Below are 19,541 nucleotides of genomic sequence, written 5' to 3' on the forward strand. Positions count from 1 at the left end.
TAGGTGGAAAAATAAGTTAACAGAAAGCGGTTGACAAAATATGGGACATGAATATTTTTACAGTTCTGTCACCAGAAATTATCCCCCAGCTGTATGATGGTATGCATGAAAGCGGGTTTTAAGCTTCTGCCAAAAAAAAAGTATCAGCATGCCCAATTAGAGGTTTAGTACATCCTTCTCTTTACAAACCATATACTATGGTACACTGTGGGAAAAGTGGGTTGATTGCAGAATAAATGGGTAGAACAGTTAGGACTACTGAGCGGAAGCTATGTAATGCCACTATGAGAGAAGGTGAGGTATGACGGGCATGAAAAGAATCTGATTTAAGCACTGTTACAGGAAACCGAAAAAAAATGTTACAATAGCTGACGCCATTTCCAAAGTCAAAACTGGTTGCGGTATGACGCCAAAAAATTACATTTTTGGTTTCAGTCAGTCTCATAGAAGGCGAGAGGTATTGATCACATTATTTCATTGAAAGCAATCAATGCACATGTGCTGTAGTGTGTGTAATGTGTTGAAAACTAAAGCCATGTGCATTTAGTTTCTTTAGGATTAATAAGGATTCAAATGGAACAGATTGGCAAAGAGTGCGATAGTCAGGGAGATGAAGAAAGTGGGCAGGAGTGCTTGGAGGCTGGGTGTACGGCAAAGGAAAAGGCTCATCTTCAGTTTTATTTGAGGCTCTATAATCTTGCCTGACAAACAAAGAAGTGAACTGGTACGATTTCCAAGGAGGGAGATGCACAGAGCTGTCATAACTACAGAGGGATAAAATTGAGCTTTACAATGAAGATATGGGAAAGAGTTGTTGAAGCGAAGTTTAAAAAGAGACTACACAATTGGTGAGCTGAGCAACAGTGTGGCTTCATAATCTTAAAGAGCTCTATAGATGCTTTGAGACTGATGGAGAATTACAGAAGGACCTGCACAGTCTTCATGGATCTAGAGAAAATACGTGATGGAGTGCTGAGGAAAAAAAACTGCAGTACTGCATGAGAAAATTGGGTCTAGCAGAAGTATAAGAGTGGTGCAGGGCATTTGAGAGAGCAGTGAGACTGAGGTGAGGTTTGTGGTGGAATGACAGATGGGTTCAAAGTGGGGGTGGGATTGCATCAGGGCTCTGAATGGAGATGAGCAGGGCAATGATGTTCATGGGTGTGATTTGTAACGAGCAGGATGGAAAATAGGAAGTTTGATTTGAGTGGTTTGGAGATGTGCAGAAAAGGTGTGGTGGATAGACTCGCAAAGGATCCTGACCATGGAGCTCCCACACAGGAGGAAATCAATCAGAATCGGAATACTTTATTAATCTTTAAAGAAATTATGGGTTACAGCAGGCTGCATGCTGGTTGACGCATGCACACTAACAGAGGAACCCTTCCAACCATACCTACATTGCACAAACATCACATTGGGAAGACAGGTCGGAGAGGTAGGCTGATAAGAAAAACAATGAGCGGAGAAGGGGGGAGCAGTTTGAGAACAGGGGGAAAAAAAAACACTTCAGCACAGAAAAGCTCAAATCTAGTGCGAACAGACTGCATCTGATTTTACAGTTGTTTTTGAGGTCCATCACTGGTCGTCAGATCTATCAATTTCCTTTTGAAGAGCTGTGAGCTTCTCTTCCAAGATCTTATCCATATTACGTTCAATGAGTACAGCCTAAGTACTCACGGCCATCCCCATCGCTTCAGTCATAGCAGCTAGCCTTGTGGGGTTTTGAACAGCTGCAACTGCTTTTTTTTTTTTTTTTTTTTTTTTTTTTTTTTTTTCAAACCAGCTCTGATCAGCAAGAAGCTTGTTATCATGGTTTAGAATAGGGTAGAGGTCTTCGATGTCTTCAATCGAGTCCCGCCAGGCATGCAACGCGCCAATTCCACCACCCATCCATCGTGTATCCGGCAGACAATATCCCTCCAGGACAGTCGGCTTTTCCAAACCCAGGCTTCTCATCAAGAAGAGTGTCAATTGCATTTAGGGACCAGTTGATCAAGTGCATAATTCTTCTTTAGGTTTTAGTGAACAGGACTGAGAGATTTTTCTGGGGGTTAGAGTTAGATGAGTAGACAGAAGACATGAAGCCAAGAAAGGAAAGATAAGGGAGGGAGAAAGATGTGGCCTTCTCTGTCAAGAGCCAAGAGAGAAGAAATGAGCAAGACTACTAAGGAGGTTCACAGATGTAGTGAAGAACGACATGTAGATGGTTCATGTGTCGTACTTCACTTCACCTACACGAATTAGTATTACCAGAGACGTTTTGTTTTGTTGTTTTTAAAGAGATTATTTTGGACTCGTGTACTCCCAGTGCCAGTCCCAAGCCTGGATAAAGAGGACGCTTGCATCAGGATTACTATTTTGGATAATTAGATAATATGTAATCAAAATTAATTTCAGACTAATAAACAAGCAACCAGTAGATTTTAGGGTGTGTATTATCTCAAGCGTAGTTAGTGAAACAGCTTTGTGCCAAATCCAAGTAGACAAATTATAAAAACTATGTTAATCACGCTACATGTTTTCAAACCATCATTAAGGCATTTACTCAACTGCTGAGACGCCGCCATCAGGAAGCATTTATATCTATTCTTTGGCAGTTAGACAATTAGTTTTTCACAACTTTAACTTACTGTTGCCTTCGTTTTTGTTGTTGTTGGGGGTTTTTTAAGAACAAGGCAAAACCAGCTACTTGCTACTTTTTTTTGGCCTTCATTATTTTTCTTGTTCCTATCCATTTCAAAATGGTGGAATCTGGCAAAGTGTGTCACAGTACAGTGTAAGCAGAATGAATAGTCTCACTTAGGCAGACTTGGAGCCGAATTGATAGCAGAATGATGTGATACCTGCGGGGGGGGGGGGAGGTTTGTCTGGCTGTGTGCTGTAGTGGGAAAGGGTAATGACACTTGGGGCTGTGGTATGCATTGTACACTTATTCTCTTCACCTATAACCCTTTTTCATAATATGCACATGTAATACATGTATCATACATAAACTGGAGGTTTTGAGTTTTCTTTAGCACATACAATAATACAGACAATGGAACTCTAATTACTAACAGAAATAATGTACTTTATAAAAGTCTGTATAAATGATAAATAGTACTTTTCTGTGCCATCAATGTCAAAAACGTGGCTACAAGATGAGTAACATGTAGTGATGTCTAATAAATAATCAAGGTTATATAAAGTTATTTGTGTTGGGTACTTTACAGGATTTTTTTTGTGTTAGGCAAATTCCCGAAAAGCCAGTAGTTCTGGAATCTAAGGAAGATGCTATTTTATACATAAATGTGGTGTTACCATGACTCCTGAGATATTTTTAAAGAAAAGTGCTTCAGATAAATTTGAGCCTGCATGCTGTAAATACTGCTTACTCATTTCCTCCAGGAAGCAATAGCTGCTCCAAAAACAATGGAGGGTGTGTCCATCTGTGCCTGGCCTATCCCGGAGGTAGGATGTGTAAATGTGGGCGTGGCTTTTACACCTTAAATGTCACTTCTTGTGCCCCAATTACCTCCTGTGCCCCTGGAGAAGAATCCTGCTTTGACCGCAGCCAGTGTATCAGCAGGAGCAAGTTCTGTGATGGGCAGGTTGACTGCCTGGACCAGTCGGATGAACAGGACTGTGAGTTTTCAACCAGAATAAAGAAGCAATATTAAGTGAACTTAGTTTGTCATGCCCTGAATACAAATATTAATTCCACGTTAAACTGCCTTGCTTCGGAAAGTAATGGGGGCTATGGTAAGATGGTATGACAGTCTCATTTGAATTAACCTGAGAAAAAAGTGTAACACTATCCTCCAGATATTTAACAGAACTCCAGAATAAATTGGGTCTACACAATTTGCCAAGTTACCTTTTACAAATGGTCACATGCTTTTCTCGCACCTGGCAATTCTCAATTTGGTTGAGACGAAGTATTGCCTGAGTACATCTTGAAGGAGGCAACATGCATGACAGTCAGTCGCTCGAAATGTTCCAGTCTATCTACTGTGTTCCTGCAGGAGAACATTTACAAAGGCTTTGTACTATTTAGTAGACAGCTTAAAGGCTCACTAATGTCCAACCTGAGCCACATTGACACGAGTCACATTTAGCTCCAACAGGTTAAAATCAAAAGCTAATATAATGTGTCTTAAAGGATCAGCACAGCACTGGAAAAACTCATCTTAAGTTTTGAGGGAAAGATTGAAGCCACTATCACATGTCTATAGTCAATGAGAATAAATCGCCAGCAGCCTGTTGGCTCCGGTTAGTGTTTATTGTTTGAAATGAGGAAACTGCTAGTCTAGATCTGTCCAAATGCAAAAAAAGAACAATGAAGCTACACATGCACCTATGTTTACCAAGCAGCTCATTTCGGTCACTAACAGTGACTTTCTCTTTAGGTCCGACTTCAAACACTGCCTCATTTGGAACTGAAGACACTGATGGCCACCCTCTGGATTCGTCATCATCTACATCCAACACCGACAAGAACTCTGTCTCATTTCAAGACTCTGCCTCCTGTGATCTGCGACGCTGCAGTAGTCATGGGAACTGCATTGTGGAGGGTAAATTCACTCGCTGCCAGTGTCTGTCTGGTTACAAAGGAGAGTTCTGTCAAGAGGAAGAAAGGCAAAGCCATGTCGGGGTGATCCTGGGTGTCTTCTGCCTCATTGCAGTGCTGATAGTCGCCGGATTCATTTTCACTAAAAGGTACTAATTGCAGTAGAGAGGGAGAAACCAACTACTTGCTTACCCAGATTGTCTTTGTCTTGAATGAAGAAACTGAACTGAAAAGTCGGCTCCTGCAGTGATTAGTGTTTGAAAAACATTTTTGGATTCGTAACTTGGTGAGTAACGTCCAGTAGAAAATTAAAATGTGGCTTCCGATTTCAACAGGAGAGGATGGGAGCTCATCAGAAGCAGATCCACAGACAAGGAAAATCTCATGGCCAACATGGGTCTATCGAGTGATTTAGAGTCTGACTCTGAGGTAAGCTGTTATTCCTGTGAGAACTGTTGCATTTGAATTAAAAGCCAAAATGCATGATTTATTAATTGTTTGTCTCCTCCTTCAGGAGGTGGACTCCCCAGCTGACGTAAACCCTCTGGCACAGCTCGATTAGACTACTCTACTCTGCACTAGCTGTTGTGGTAGCTTTATAGCAACCTGGAAATTCTCAGGCCTCGTGTAATTTGTGAGGATGCATTTCAGTGGCCATGAAAATGCTGAAAAAAAAGTGCAATTTTATAGAATGAAAGTTCTCACTATTAGCGGCTGCTCTCAAATATATATAAAAAAAAAATTCCACAGGCTATTTGATGGCTGGGAGTAGTTTGGTAAATTTGCTGTGTCATATAAGTGAGTCAGGAGAGACGAGCTGAGCTGAATCAATAAGAGTTGAAATACAATAATAAAAATAAAGACGTTAAATTACTTGAACCAGATTTTCTTTATTTGTAATGTGCTCAGTGTCTCGATCTGACATTTCTCTCTTTAGCCATTTGTGTACACAGTATGTTTTACATCTTACACTCCTGGGAGAGTTCTCACAATGGGGCGTATCTACTTAAGATTACATTCTGTTCCTGCCAACACTGAATGTCTGCCATACTTTTTTTTTTTTTTTTTTTTTTTTTCTTTTTTCAAGGTGAGTTCTTATCCATTCATCAGTTATTCTGATACCAGTTTTAAACAAAAGCTTACTTGTTTCACTTTTGTTCCTGGTTTCCACTCTGTTTCTCCCTGGAACATTTGTTGCTGTTTGTTTTGTGTCAATCTGATTAAAAGCTGTTTTATCCTGAAATTATGAGCATGCATGGTTTTTAATTTGACAGGATTGCTTGTTGCCTTAATACTGTAAGTTGGGGGAAAGAATTTTCAATAAAATATAACTTGTTGGTAATTACTATCTCAATATCCTTGGTATTGAAAAATGGACACAGCTGGAAGTATGAAAAACTGAAATGTGAGAAACTGTTCAGAGGCTTTGTAATCAAATGACCTAATTCAAATGAGGTGTGGTGTTTGGCAAGTGTCATGCATTACCTTCACTCTGCCTCATACTGGGGCCTGGGAAAGCAAACAGGACAAACACGACATATCAAATTGTGTCAGTGGTTGACACTTCTTCTTGTTTTCTTTTTTTTTTTTAAATTCTATTCATAAACTTATGAGCTTTTCTGCAGACATTATTTTGCTTTTTCTTAAACTTTTTTAAAATTTAGTTTCAACATGATTCTCTCCATTTTATTTGTTACACAGTGCTTTGTGACTTGTGTGTGAGAAAAGCACTCTAAAAATAAACTTTACTCACTCCAATTCCTAGTAGGGCAAGTATCTGAATTTCAACCCAATACACTCCCAGTTCTAGTAAAGAGAAGAACTGGTTTCAAATTGCCAGGTTCAAAATGGTATGCCTTGACATTTCAGTTCCTTTTATTGCTACTACTCAAATGTTGGTTTTCAGGGCGGTTAAGCTGTCAATTAATTTATGTTTAGCTTCAGACCACAGAAGTACTTGGTTATTTTTAGGAAATGGTGATGGCTTGGGTTCAAATATGCCAGAACATTCCTTAAAAATGTGTGTCAGTTCAGGGATTAGTTTAGGTCCTTGCACTTCATTGGGTTTTGGTTATGGAGGTGTGTCACTTTGGGTGTGTCTCCAGGGTTAAAGGTAGATGCAGTCATCTGTTTACCTCACCTGGTTTTGACAAGCAATAAAGGTAGGGTGAGCGTGGTTGGTGGGTGCCAAAAAAGGGATTAAACATGTTTTGATTTTTGTAAGTAATCTCTTTGCTTAACTTGGTAGATGGCCTGCAACATGATTTATGAATCTACTAATATAGCAATTTAGAAACTGGCTATTTTGAAAGTATCTTTATGACTCTGCAATTTTGTGCCTACTCTGTGTTCTACTCTTCAATTCAAGTAGATGTCTTAGATGTAGCGCCAACAAGTGTTTTTCACTTCCACGGTCCATGCATTTAATTGCCAATCTGCAGTGTCTGGCTACATGTTGAGCCGATCTGCCACACCTGAAAGAAATATGAATTTCCTTCGGAAATAACTTGTGTTCCTCAATAGGCTTTGCTCTAAAACCTCTACTTTAGAGGATGATACTTTTTATGTATCAAGCATTGCTTTCCAGGGCTTTCCACTATTTTGGCAGGTAAGAAGCAGTGAGTAGTCAAGATTTCAAGCTCAGATTATCGTGAGTAAAACCAAAGCTGGGGTCGTTTGTTACTTGTCAATTACATAGATACATACATATTCTGTATGAGTCCCACTGGAATCAATTTGGCCTGCAAACTGTGAGCTTCTCCACAGTGGGCTTTCCTCTAGCTGATTCCAAATATGACAATTCTGGGAGACAGCAAGAATTGGTGGGTATCTTTCAAAGACTGTTTCCAAACTCTTAGCTTTAAGGGTTTCTTTGTTGCTGAGTTTTGGGATGTTCTTCTGGAGTGGCATAACATTCTTTGACACTAGGAATGAACACATTTGCAAAATGAATTCACCCTCCATGCTCTGTGGACTCCCCTCCTAGCCATTTTACCTTCAAATCCATCTCTTCTTGAGCTGAAAGATTAAACACTTTAGTTGAATTTTGAAACGGAGCTTTCCATGACAAATAATTGTCTGGTCAGCCATCAAATTGCAGCATACCGACACTCAACATTTCCCTCCACTTGAAGTATTTTGTGATGCCTTGGATACCTTGAGGGTTGGAGGAAAGCTTTACATAAAACTGTGGCTGCTGTACTACAGAAACACTAATTTTAGACAGGAGTAGCATCTAGCTGTTTTCTCCCTTTTTCATCCTGATGTTGAGAGATTAGCTGGTATTGTTAACCTGACAGTAGATATCCCATGTTTGGCTTGAATTTAATTTGTTCTCAAACTTAACCTCTCACTTAACTGTTCAAAATACTTGCAGACGGTTTGTGTGTGTGTTCTTCATTGGGTTTTAGTCGTGTAACTTTGGATGTGTCTTTAACGATAAAGGTAGTTGCATTCACCTGTTTACCTCACTTGGTGATGACAAGCAATGAAGGTAATGTAAATATTGGGGTGACACCTTCTGTTGACTGCAGGTTCTTTGTATTCATTTACCCTGCACTGACTTATGGTTTGGAAAGTACCAGTGGTTGAACAAACAGCTTGGAAGTCCATGCAGTTTGTTTTGAGCAGTCATCTTATGAGTGTTCATATTAAAATATTCAACCTATTCAGAGTCTAACTGCAATTCATCATGTACATGATGAGTCAAGTTTGACAGTCTGAGAGCAGAGATGGCACAAAGCTCTTAACCTTTTTTATATCAGACGAGACAGCAAAATAGTAGTCCACTAAGGTGCTGTGCTGCAATAGCCATGAGATAATGACTGTGATTTGTGCCGACTAATTTATGTTTGTTAAGAGCCAGTTGATGAACGGTTACAATAACACGGCTCTACATGTGAACATGGAATTTAAGAGGCTTCTGCTGAAAATAACATGACGAAAAACATGTCTTGAATATAAATGAACTTTCGTAGAATATTGCAAGAAAGTTCATTTATATTCAAGTGAACCTGAAATGCCTGCAAGCAGTTTTAGTTGCGTGGCCCCCAGCCTCTCTTACACGTGTCAACAGTATTTACATAACATGTGCATGAATGTCTGCATGTTACGCAGACATGTCAATCATGTCAGGTCTTGCTACCTGAGTCCTGTTCTTACTTGCTTTCTAATCCTTCCATCCACCCACTAGGCTAACAAACACACCAACTGCATTTCAGTATAGAAAAGGGTGTGCAGACCTCTTGCCTGGCTTTTTCTGTGTCACATAATTTTTCAGCCTTCCTGTATAATGGTTCATTGTCTCAAATACATCACATAAATAAAAATTGGTAGTTCCCAGGGATGCCAGAAAAATGAATTTTTGTGAAACGATGTGGCTCAAACTTTGAGACGTCAAGTTTCCATACAATCCCCATGAAATTTAAAGGTTCTACATCCGTGTCAGAGAGGTGTGTGTGTGTGTGTTCCTGTCTAGCTATCTTTGTGAGGTTTAGGCATTCATTTTTAATGGTAAGGGGCTAGGGAAACCATTATGTCAATGAAGGTCCTCACTAAGATAGCTAAACGGGTGTGTGTGTGTGTGTGTGTGTGTGTGTGTGTGTGTGTGTGTGTGTGTGTGTGTGTGTGTCGATTTTAAAGATAAGACTGAGGGAGGAGGAGTGTGTGCATAAAAACACAAGCAGGTATTCACAGCTTTCTTCCTCTTCCCGCCTTCTCTTTCAGTGAGGGAGCGTGTAACAAAAAAGGAACTTGAAAAAAATTGACCAACGTCATCATTCAAACAGACAGCTGGACAATCCTGCGACACAAATTCCACTGGCAGCGTTTTAGAACTTCGTGGCTGACTCCTTTTTGCTTCTGTGAGTATATGGCAAGTTCATTTTCTTGTACAGTGTGTTCCTCTGTCGTGTTACTCCTGCGCCTGCCTTGGAGCTAGAGAGGAGCACAATGCTGCTGGGGAACCAGAATAACAAGATTCTTGTTTGTAAGTACAATAACGACCACAGCGGCACTTATTGGTCACAAAAAAGCTGGTTTGTAGATGTTGGTCTCTTAAGCGCATTTATTGTAGCTTACTTGAGCAGTTAGGTCACCGCCCTCGGACAGCTTGGCTTAAAATGATGTGTTCATCTAAAAACAGTTGAACATACTTGGAAGGCATGGCTGAGAAAGAGTTACTTATTCTGTTGATTTGATGTATACCTGAGAAGAAATTGTATTTGCCGTAAGAATAGATGTGCAGCCTTCACAACATTCCATGCAGTGGTACGTACTGCATGAAACGTTTTCTTTTCCCCTTTGGTCATTTGTTTGTGATTTGAAAGTAAAATATTATGTATACAACATGTCTTCCTTCCTACACTCTTACACACACAGTTTGGGTTTTTTTCCCACCTGTATAAAAACAGAAAAGTATAAAAATGAATATTTGTCATTTCCGATAATACTAGTACTACTTTTTAAAATGGTGCATTTAAAACAAACAAACAAAGAAAATCACCACATTTCAAGATTATTCTCCTTTTGTTTGGTCGGCAAATGTTATGGTAGCAGAGGTTAGATTAATTTTCTGGCGGGTTTCTAACCATTCATCTCATTTTCCCATTTTCTCTCCATCTCTTATTAGTGTGCCTCCAGCTAGTCCTTTGTTTAAGATGACCACCGCTTCCCTTCCTCCAGAAGGGAGAGGCATCAGCCCCAACCTGTCCGCCTGTCGAGAGTCTCAGTGTAACAACCATGGTAACTGTGTGACTCCTCCTGGTGGTGGTACAGATCTACTATGCAACTGTGATCTGGGCTACAAGGGTGACTCCTGCGAGGAAACGGTCAATGGAGCGTTAGGTTTACCTTTGACCCTCAGCGTGTTAGCCGTCCTCATTGGTCTCGCAATCCTGGCATTCGTCCTTGCCAAGTACCAGCAGAGAAAAAGGAAGCGGCGAAGGTACTGACATATTGCACATGATTCTGGAAAAACGCATGTATGTAGAAAAGCTTATTTTCAGCATTTTCCCCGATTTATGAACATGTGTACTTGATTTCTTGCCAATCTGAAGAGTGGGGTTATACAAGTGACCTTACATTGTGGTGTGTTAAATAGAACTATACACAACATTGTCTTTTGATTACTTGCCTTGGATAGTACAAAAACTGAACTTTTCCCAAATTCATATCAAACTAACTTTTGATAATTTTAATGTATGCTTTTCTAGTACTACAGTACACAGCTATACAAATTTGTTTCCAACTGACAACTTTTCAAATTAATAATTTAACCAGGAGAGAATATAATCTGTAGACCGAAGGTGGATGTATCCAGTATGACAACAATTGACTGGTTTGAAGCCTAAAGCTGAGCATTTTGGTCTATGCTATGCTTTAGCCTTTGCTGGAGAGTGGGGGGGTTGGACCCGAACCCGGGCCGCTATCCTCCGGCCATGCGACAGATGGTCTCCTGCTCACCCACCAAGCCAAACCGGCCCCCTCTAATAAGCACTTTCTTGATGATTTTATATGCTCAATTACTACTTTCAGGTCATATTGGATGCAATATTTGGTCATTCTAATAGTCAAAGGGATTATATAATGTTTGTTCAATCCAAATGAGGTAAATTGCTAGCCAATAGTCTAGTTTTAGTCATCTGGTTTCAAAACGCAAAGACGGTGACGGCAAAAAAGATCAAGACATTATAGCAGGGCTTCACTAACCAAGTGGTGAACTCATGGTGGCTAGCCCATCTTTTATACTGTTATATTATATCTGTAGGCTATATCCTCTTATGTACAGTCTACATGGGGATATGAGTGTGTGTGCACAGTAGAAATGGACTGTAATATTACCTCAAAGTGACTATACAGCCAAGAATGGGATGGTTGTTGTTTTTAGCCATTGTTGAGTTAAATAAAAGATTAAGGCCCTCCTGCTGAAACATGAGCAGGAGGAGGAGTTAAAATAACAGAAATGAAAAGCAGTATTTTGCTTAATTTAGATTTTCAAACAATTGAAACAATTTCTTTTCATCACATTAGTGCCTTTCCATCACAGCAGAGCTGCGTATGTAATGTTTGGAAGGGGGGGGGGTGTTTTTGGGGTGGTTTTTTTAAATTTTTTACTTGGTTATGGTTATTCTCACTTTTTCCCCTAGTGTCTTTGCTAAACAAATTAAGTCACTGACTTCATATCCATGATGAGGAAAATTCACAACAAAATGAACTACTTTTTTTTTTTTCTTCAACAGGAAACTACTGGAACAAAAAGCCTAAAACAGTGCTGCTTAACGTGGATAACTGTCGAGCAGAAAGTTTGACCTACTGTGATGATCAAATTGTGGCTACTATAAGAATTATACTGCAGCATCCTGGAGACTCTAGCACCAACTTCACAAACTGAGTGCCAAGACATATGGGAGAGTCACTTCCTATATAGTATTTTTCCATTTATATAAATATAAATCTCCAGCTGCGTTGTATCGCAAGCCACATGCTTATTAAACTTGTGCCTCATCTCGGAAAACAACAAGACTGGATAATTCTGTTGACATAATTTTAAACTTGGAGTGAAAATGTCTGTATTGTTATCATCAGCAGCTTCCTTGATCACATTTCTTGGATGCTAAGGCATGCTTCTGCAATTAGTTTAAACTCTGACACTTGTTAGTAAATTAATGTAAATGTTCATCCTCTGTGAGGGAGCTGCAGTTTAGTTTAAGTAAAGCAAGTGGTTGTTATTTTGCTAGTGAAGGCTTCTAACAGAGATAACACTTAAGATAACTCTAGATTGTTTAACGGGATAAGTCAGAAGCTGATTTGATGCCATACAGTCTTTATAAAAATTTATGTAGAAAATATGCACTTTTTTTCCACTCGCGTGGGTTTATTTCATTGTTACGTTACATACTTTTGCACTGTGTGCAGTTGCTGCCGGTATCATATTGTTCCCCTGGAATTTCTTTCATCTAAGTGTGTGTGTGAGTGCGCACCTTTTAACACTTCAGGTTTTTCGGGAAGTATTTCTACCTATTTCTAAGTGCCCTGTCTTTGATGCTGTTGTAACAAAAATGCACCAGTACATCACTGGCCTGCTTTTACGCTGATATACGGCTATGCTTATGAAAATAATGCATGTAAATCTGTGCAGACACAATCCTGCATAGCTGTCAACAACATGCGCATATTGTACAGATGATAGGAGAGTGGTCAGAGCAGATTTCAATGTTGACATGTTTAAAACTTGACAGTACATGTGCTTTTAAATGAGTTCCTGTGCTCTTTGAATTTCAGCCTACAAACTGATTACCACTCAGTACACTTCTGGTCCTGTAAACATGAAAACTACATAGCATCTTGGTGCTGAATAATTAATCAAGTTCCTCAAGCTTGTAGCCAGTGTTAAGTGCCTATTGTATTAATTCTTTCACATGTTCACAGTTGTCATGTTTCACCTGGTAAATACTGATAATCACAAATGTAGACTAATCATCAACAACTCAGTAGTAATGTTTTGCAAATGTCTGCTTCTCTGACAACAGGGTAAAACTGCAAAATGTTAATGTTACTGTAGATTTTCAGAGCTCCCATATACAACACTCAATATTGTTAAGATTATCATGTTTTGTGTGTGTACATGTGTTGAATTTTTATATTAATATGACTATTGTTGATGAGCATCGTTTCTCAATGTATGCATTCTCAAGTGTCTTCCACTAGCTTGTAAACCCTCTGCTTATATTGCAGGGTGTCACAGTGTTTTATCACTCAGGATAGGCTGTCTTTGAGCCCTTGTTACAGTAAACCTCTTTTTCTGGCATCCAGTGACATGATAATATCAGGTTCGGTGTTTACTAAACTCAGACATGATGGCTGTGAACATTCAATCCTCACAGGCTGAGAACCTAACCAGTTTTGCCATATAATAAGATGTGTAACAACAAGAAAGTGGAAGCATCTGCCATCAGGGTATAACTAGGTCAACACTTGCTGTCCTAATAAGGGACTTTGCATGCTTGTTTGCAGAAGGAGGAGCTACTTGTATCATGGCTATGCAATTAGAAGTACATCCCTCAAGTATAACTACTCAAGATTACACAAATTCCTCATTAATCTGCTTTTGGCTGTATGATCATCCACTGTATGCAGGAAATGAGGATATTGTTTATTAGACTCATCAGACTGATTTGAACCTAAATGCTGGGAGCAGTAACACAAGACAGTACTATTACTGTATCCATCACTGGTGGTGTTAATAAGCTGTCAGGGTAGTTCAACATCTAGCTCATAGAAGAGGAGCAAGCGTAACACTTTTAAATGTTGCAAATGCAACGTTTCACCAAATATGAGCAAACACACAGCCTGTTTCTGTGCAGTTTGTCACACTATGCCTGCAAGCCAAACATACAGCTGCTGTATTTCAGTGAAAGAAAGAAATGAGAGATGGCTTCACTGAGAGAGCGAAGGATATAAGAAAGCCAGGACAAACAAGGAAGGAGTAAGGACAGTTCAGTGACATTCAGTCTCAAACTGGAAATTTAAAGCTTATTTATAACATCCCAATTCTTTTTAGAGTTATTTGATCATATATTGGATCTATGAACAGGAACTTTTATTCAACTGTTATTTAAAGGTTGTATGAAAATACTAGGACATTTAGTGTAGGCCACACTGAGTTTAAAGGGCTTTGGTAAAGTTTAAATCGCTATATGGGTCTAGTGCAGTGAGGTTTTCATGAGTTAATGTTAGGCTACATGACGGGTGCTTCACCTCAAATGAAATTTAAGCTGATTAGATTGATCAAATTCTACCTTTTAACCAGCTTTATACTGTCTATCGGCAGGAAATCAGGCATGTAACATGTGCTTGTATCATCTTCTTTTTTTTTCTTTTTTTTTTTTTGTATTCAAGAGCGAGCACAGCATATGTGCTCGCTCTTGAATTTTCCTGTTTAATTGTGGAGGGGCAAGCTCACCCATCCGTGCCTGACAGAGCAATTTTTTAAAAATGTCCTTTGTTTTTCTCTGCGTGCTCTATATCACGGATGCTCAAGCTGTGGGCATTAAAATTAGCATTTCAGTTAGCATAAACTTCAGTCCCTCCTGTTAACGTTATTTCGTCATTATATTAATTCAAAAGGTTAAGTTAACATGGGGGGGGCTCGTTTTTACTTCTATGCTTTGAGTACATTTCAGAGACTGGGCTTTTTCAACTTTTAAGTAAAGCAGTTAAATCGCCACTTCCACTTTTGCCAGAGTACTTTTCAACACAAGTATTTCAACTCAAGTAATGTGAGTGTATACTTTTGCCATCTCTGCTGCACTTTGAAAATTTGTCTCCAAAAGTTCTGTTCATCAGGACGTAGCGTTTTGTGGGAGAAAAATTTGTCTTTTTACAGGGAAGTTCCTGAATTTTACATTTAATTCAAATGGATTTAAAAAAAAAAAAAGAAAGAAAGAAATGGAGGAAAAGCATAGTTTAGGAAGTTTGACTTATGATTGTTTGACTGTCACACCTGAAAATTCTGAAGTACTATTTTGTGTTGTACTGGAACCTTTGTTTAATAAAAAGACTTTTGACAGAAAGACTATCACACCGATCTTCCAAGGGCATCTGCAAGTCCTTACTGGCCCATAGTCTCCACTGACAGATGTCTCAGGACATTTTCTACTCCAAAAAAGAACACTACACTGACCCTCTAGACTCTCTTAAAATATATATTCTTATTATAACATTAAAAAAATGAGCCTGGTGTCAGAATATAAGCAAAATTGTACTTTTGTCTTCCGAAAATCTATAAAGAAACATTGTGCTCTGTGCTCTACTTAAATTTAATTACTTGAGTAATTTGTTTTTTAACTTTTAACTTTTGAGTAATAACATAATATAGTCATGTTGCTCTTACTTAAGTACAATTTTTTGGATACTTGACCCACCTCTGTTCACCAAACACATTTCCTGTGATCAAGCACTAGGTAAAGAAAATTTAACTGAGAAAATTGCTTTTTCCCCCCCATTTTTACCTCATTTCAAATGCTAATACAGTTGAAATTAAAGAGGTAATGTTGTTGGATGATATGCAAAAACTCAACCTCTCAGACTGACCAGACTATATCACATGATATAGCTTGTATGATAGTTAAATGTATCATATTATAATCACAACATGTGATGTGGCTTGTCTTGACCATCCCCAACATTTAACCTAAAAAAAAAAAAAAAAATTAAAATCAAGGCATTCTAATCTAGCAGTGTGAAGAAACACAGTCCCTCCTCAAATCTGTGCTATATTTTTGCCAATTTTCAGGTGGAACTGAGGAACTGGGACATTACTCAGGCGATCGTGGCTCAGGTGGTTGGGAAACGTATCTGTAACCGGAAGGTCGCCGGTTCGATTCCCAGGCTCTCTGTCCTGGTCGTTGTGTCCTTGGGCAAGACACTTTACCCTACCGCCTACTGGTGATGGCCAGAGGGGCCGATGGCGCGATATGGCAGCCTCGCTTCTGTCAGTCTGCCCCAGGGCAGCTGTGGCTACAACTGTAGCTTGCCTCCACCAGTGTGTGAATGCGAGAGTGAATGAATAATGGCATTGTAAAGCGCTTTGGGTGCCTTGAAAAGCGCTATATAAATCCAATCCATTATTATTACTAAGTTTTCGTCCATGCATCCATTCATTTTCTTAACCATTTGTCCACTTCAGCGTTGTAGGAACCATATCCCAGCTGGCAGCCATCACGGAGACACAGCCAACTATTCACATCTATAAACAATTTACAACCATTGATTAACCTAATAGGTGTTTTTTTAAGTGTGGGAGGAAGCTGATGTGCCGATATACCTGAATAAAACCCACGCAGGCATAGGGAGAACATCTAAAGTCCACACAAAAGGACCCCAGCCAGACAATGCATTTGAACGTGGGATTTTTAAACCACTCTTTTCAAGTTTTACTGAATTTGTATAATCACACTAACTAGCTTGCATCTTCCCCAAAATAAAAGGCATTAATTTGTTTTTTATACGCAATTTATTTTCTGTCTTTATTCTTCAGTTTAACCGCTGAGAGTTGATCTGTTCTTTGGGGCAGTGTCAGCACACAAAGAACTGTAATAAAAACATTCTTATTCATCATCTATGTCCGTTCCATTGTTGTAACATGCAACAGGTCCTGCAGGAAAAACCATGCCATTTTGCAAGCCTGTTTATTCACAAAAGACTTAATGGAGACTATAGAAGGACAAACGTTCATTACATTTTCACCTCGTTTCAAATGCTAAGGCATCTGAAACAAAAGAGATAATGTAGTTGGACAAGATAAACAAAGAAACCAACCTCTCAGACCGGTCAGACTGCATTGTCTGAATACTGATGAGGTTAAGACAGCAAACAGGGTGAGAGAAAAAATATATATCATTGTGCAATGTACCACATTTTATACATTTGACTAAGTATGGCAAAGCAATGGATCACATAACGTGCCTGCTGATCAAAGAACATATTGCCAAAGTTATGACTCTTCTATAGTCCTGTTATAAATCAGCATCAATGTTCATTCTGTTATGGATTTTTCTTTTTGTTGCTTTACTACTTTCATTACATTCCATCAAAATGTCAGAAAAGTTTGTAAAGAATTGACAGTCACATCTTGTTAGGAAATGGAGAGCAAATGTAATTACCAGCATATGTATCACAGATCAATGAGTACAACAGTAATCATTTCAGGGTTCAAGATGAAGGGACTGTAAAGTTCATCACTATAGAGCATTTACATGAAAGAGAAAAAAGGCTGGAATATTTAATGTAGCCACACAGCTACACAGAAAATAAAATGTCCAAGCGCCCTTCAGGATGAGGGATATTTACAGTGTAGAATCATATTTAGAATTTACACAGATTATCATCAAGAAATTTTTTTTTTTCTCCATGAATCAATTTTAATGTTATTTACTTTTCTTTTTTAATACTCTAGAGCCCTCCATTCCAGGCTGGCTCCTTCCATTTTTATATTATCCATTATACACTGGACTATATACACTGGACACCACTTGACTATAATCTATTACAATGATAATTTAACTACAATCAGGGGGTCTGGTCCACCCACAGTCACATTAATAAGCAGCCATGACCATGTCACACACACATTAACCAAACTTTTATGTTCCATTTCCTTCAACTTTTAACGATGAAACACTGCAACAGAGAATCTAAAGTAGGTTATTCGATCTCTTACCACTGAAAAATTCCTTTATGGCCCTAAAATATCTCTAGAAGTGTGTTCTGATGTGTTTGTGTTATTGCAGTAATCTGCTAAAAGATTTTTCATCTTAGTCCAGTTTTCAAAGTTTCCTTTTCCTGTGTTGATGGTCAGTTGTGGAGGGTACTGTTGGCTTCTCACAGGTCGGCATCAAAGGGTCTGCTGTTGACGGTGTTCACTGAGCGGGCAGGGGGGCTCTTGGCCCGTGGGAAGGACACATCGTCATCCATTGAGTCCCTGGAGTACGGGACGCTACTGTTGCTGGCAGCGCTCCTGGACCGACTGAGATTCGGCACTTCAACGCGCCTGGCCGGGATCTTCGGTTCTCTGTGACGCATGACCTCTTCAACCCGGACCTCTCCTCGGTTCTTCCCTCCGCAGCAGCGGCAGATCCCGATGAACATAACGAAACCGCCCAAGACTTCAAATATCCCGCCGATGTAGCCCAGAATGATGCAGTAGCCGACTCGCGTAGTTATCGATGCTGTATTGACATTGGGCGTTGTGATGTTTGGGGGGCTGTGGGTGTACCAAGAGATCGGTATGATAGTCAAGACGCCTGAGCAAAAGATCAGCAGTCCACCCACACCGGCAACTACCCAGTTAGGCCTGTCTTTCCAACAGCGGACCCCCGGGATGGCAACAGCCAACCCGATTAGAGTCACGATGAGAGAGGCCACCATCATACCCTGCGCGGGCTGTATGATCTTGTTACTGAAATACTGGGTGTCCGTTTGGCCGCACTGAGCACCGGAGCTTATTGTGGATGCAATACAAATATCCCAGATTCCTTGTTCAATGAATCTATCGGAAGAAAGAGTGTTAACATTGCTCAGAGTCCTCCAGTTTGGGGCCACGGTCGCGACCAAGTCCAGCACCCAGCCGCAGGGAGCCATGACCATCCCGAAGATCAGGATGCCCGGAGTGCGCAAAGAGAGCCGCATCCACTCCTGCGTTGATTGCCTCGGCATGATCGCGGTTGTTGTGGTGGTTGCTGCTGCTGCTGCTGATGTGCCTCTTCTTACTCCTAAACACGTTGCAATGACTAATTTCTACTGGGGCGATCAGCTTTGACGGCGTCGTCCTAAAAAACAAGTCCGACTGAAACTCAGCAGTGGGCGGGCCTTCATCTTCCCTTGCCCGTCTTGCCTGCCTCTGTCCCCAAATAGGACAGGTGTGGCGCTGTGTGCGTATGGGCGGGGTGCGCTTACATCTTCACCTGTAACTGCAAAAAGCAGAGTGCGCGAGCGGTGGGGGGCGGGGGTAGTTTCGATTAGGCTTTTTGTCGTGCCAAAGTGTGATAAGTGATAAAGGATAAGAAAGATAGAGGTTTTTCTTTTCAGAGTAGCTGTTTGAAGCGTGGTGCAAACGTGTCTTCCGCTTTTAGGAGGTATTTAAAGCTTCTAATAGCGAAAGCTACCCAGACTTAAAAACTTACGCAAGATATGATTTTTCGGATCTCCGGTTGCATTAACCTCCTAGGACCTGGCGTCCACATATGTGGACATCATATTTTGGGTTATTTAGACCAAAATACTCAATTTTGCTCTACAAGGGCCTGATATCCACTTAAGAGGACATTATACAGCTTCTGTTCTATCAAAATTTTAAATGAATATCCTCATATGTGGCTCTCATTTTTCTTAGAAACAGAAATCAGGTAAAAAAAAAAAAATTAAAAAAGGATCTGGTAATTCTTTGTTTTTACATTCCCAATATGCTCAAATATCAAAGAGAAATTAAAAA

General features: G+C 39.8%; 3 protein-coding genes across 13 annotated transcripts in view; 2 read left to right on the top strand and 1 right to left on the bottom strand.

Annotated features, from left to right (window-relative positions):
* lrp13b (low-density lipoprotein receptor related-protein 13 b) overlaps positions 1–5,431 on the top strand; it is a 29,807-nt gene extending 24,376 nt beyond the window's left edge. For all 9 annotated transcript variants that reach the window (XM_085167263.1, XM_085167264.1, XM_085167266.1 and 6 more), the window contains 4 exons: positions 3,391–3,627; positions 4,392–4,701; positions 4,888–4,981; positions 5,067–5,431. In XM_085167263.1, coding sequence (XP_085023389.1) covers positions 3,391–3,627; positions 4,392–4,701; positions 4,888–4,981; positions 5,067–5,114 — 689 coding nt within the window. In that variant the 3' untranslated portion in view covers positions 5,115–5,431. The remainder of the gene's footprint in view (positions 1–3,390; positions 3,628–4,391; positions 4,702–4,887; positions 4,982–5,066) is intronic.
* Positions 5,432–6,806: 1,375 nt separating this feature from the next.
* LOC146514496 (uncharacterized) lies at positions 6,807–13,774 on the top strand. Of its 3 annotated transcripts, none has more exons than XM_085167275.1 (4): positions 6,807–7,160; positions 9,278–9,414; positions 10,182–10,496; positions 11,791–13,774. In XM_085167275.1, the coding sequence occupies exons 3-4, from the start codon at positions 10,210–10,212 to the stop codon at positions 11,813–11,815; spliced, it is 312 nt and encodes a 103-aa protein (XP_085023401.1). In that variant the 5' UTR covers positions 6,807–7,160; positions 9,278–9,414; positions 10,182–10,209; the 3' UTR covers positions 11,816–13,774. The 3 variants fall into 3 exon arrangements, with proteins under 3 accessions (XP_085023401.1, XP_085023400.1, XP_085023402.1); XM_085167274.1 differs by lacking the exon at positions 6,807–7,160 and adding an exon at positions 7,226–7,374; XM_085167276.1 differs by lacking the exon at positions 6,807–7,160 and having other exon boundaries at positions 9,403–9,539.
* Positions 13,775–14,414: 640 nt separating this feature from the next.
* On the bottom strand, positions 14,415–18,889 carry LOC146514497 (claudin-23-like). Its single transcript, XM_085167273.1, has one exon. It carries the CDS (start codon positions 18,764–18,766, stop codon positions 17,933–17,935), a length of 834 nt encoding a protein of 277 aa, XP_085023399.1. The 5' UTR covers positions 18,767–18,889; the 3' UTR covers positions 14,415–17,932.
* Positions 18,890–19,541: the final 652 nt, after the last annotated feature.

Source organism: Neolamprologus multifasciatus, chromosome 7 (assembly GCF_963576455.1).
Source record: "Neolamprologus multifasciatus chromosome 7, fNeoMul1.2, whole genome shotgun sequence".
In the NCBI taxonomy this organism is placed as follows: Eukaryota; Metazoa; Chordata; class Actinopteri; order Cichliformes; family Cichlidae; genus Neolamprologus; species Neolamprologus multifasciatus.

Bases quoted from the DNA above. Each gene is read 5' to 3' on its own strand.
- LOC146514496 (XM_085167275.1), top strand. From the start codon at position 10,210: ATGACCACCGCTTCCCTTCCTCCAGAAGGGAGAGGCATCAGCCCCAAC. The intron at 10,497-11,790 runs GTACTGACATAT...TTTCTTCAACAG, and splicing joins AGAAAAAGGAAGCGGCGAAG to GAAACTACTGGAACAAAAAG.
- LOC146514497 (XM_085167273.1), bottom strand. From the start codon at position 18,766: ATGCCGAGGCAATCAACGCAGGAGTGGATGCGGCTCTCTTTGCGCACT.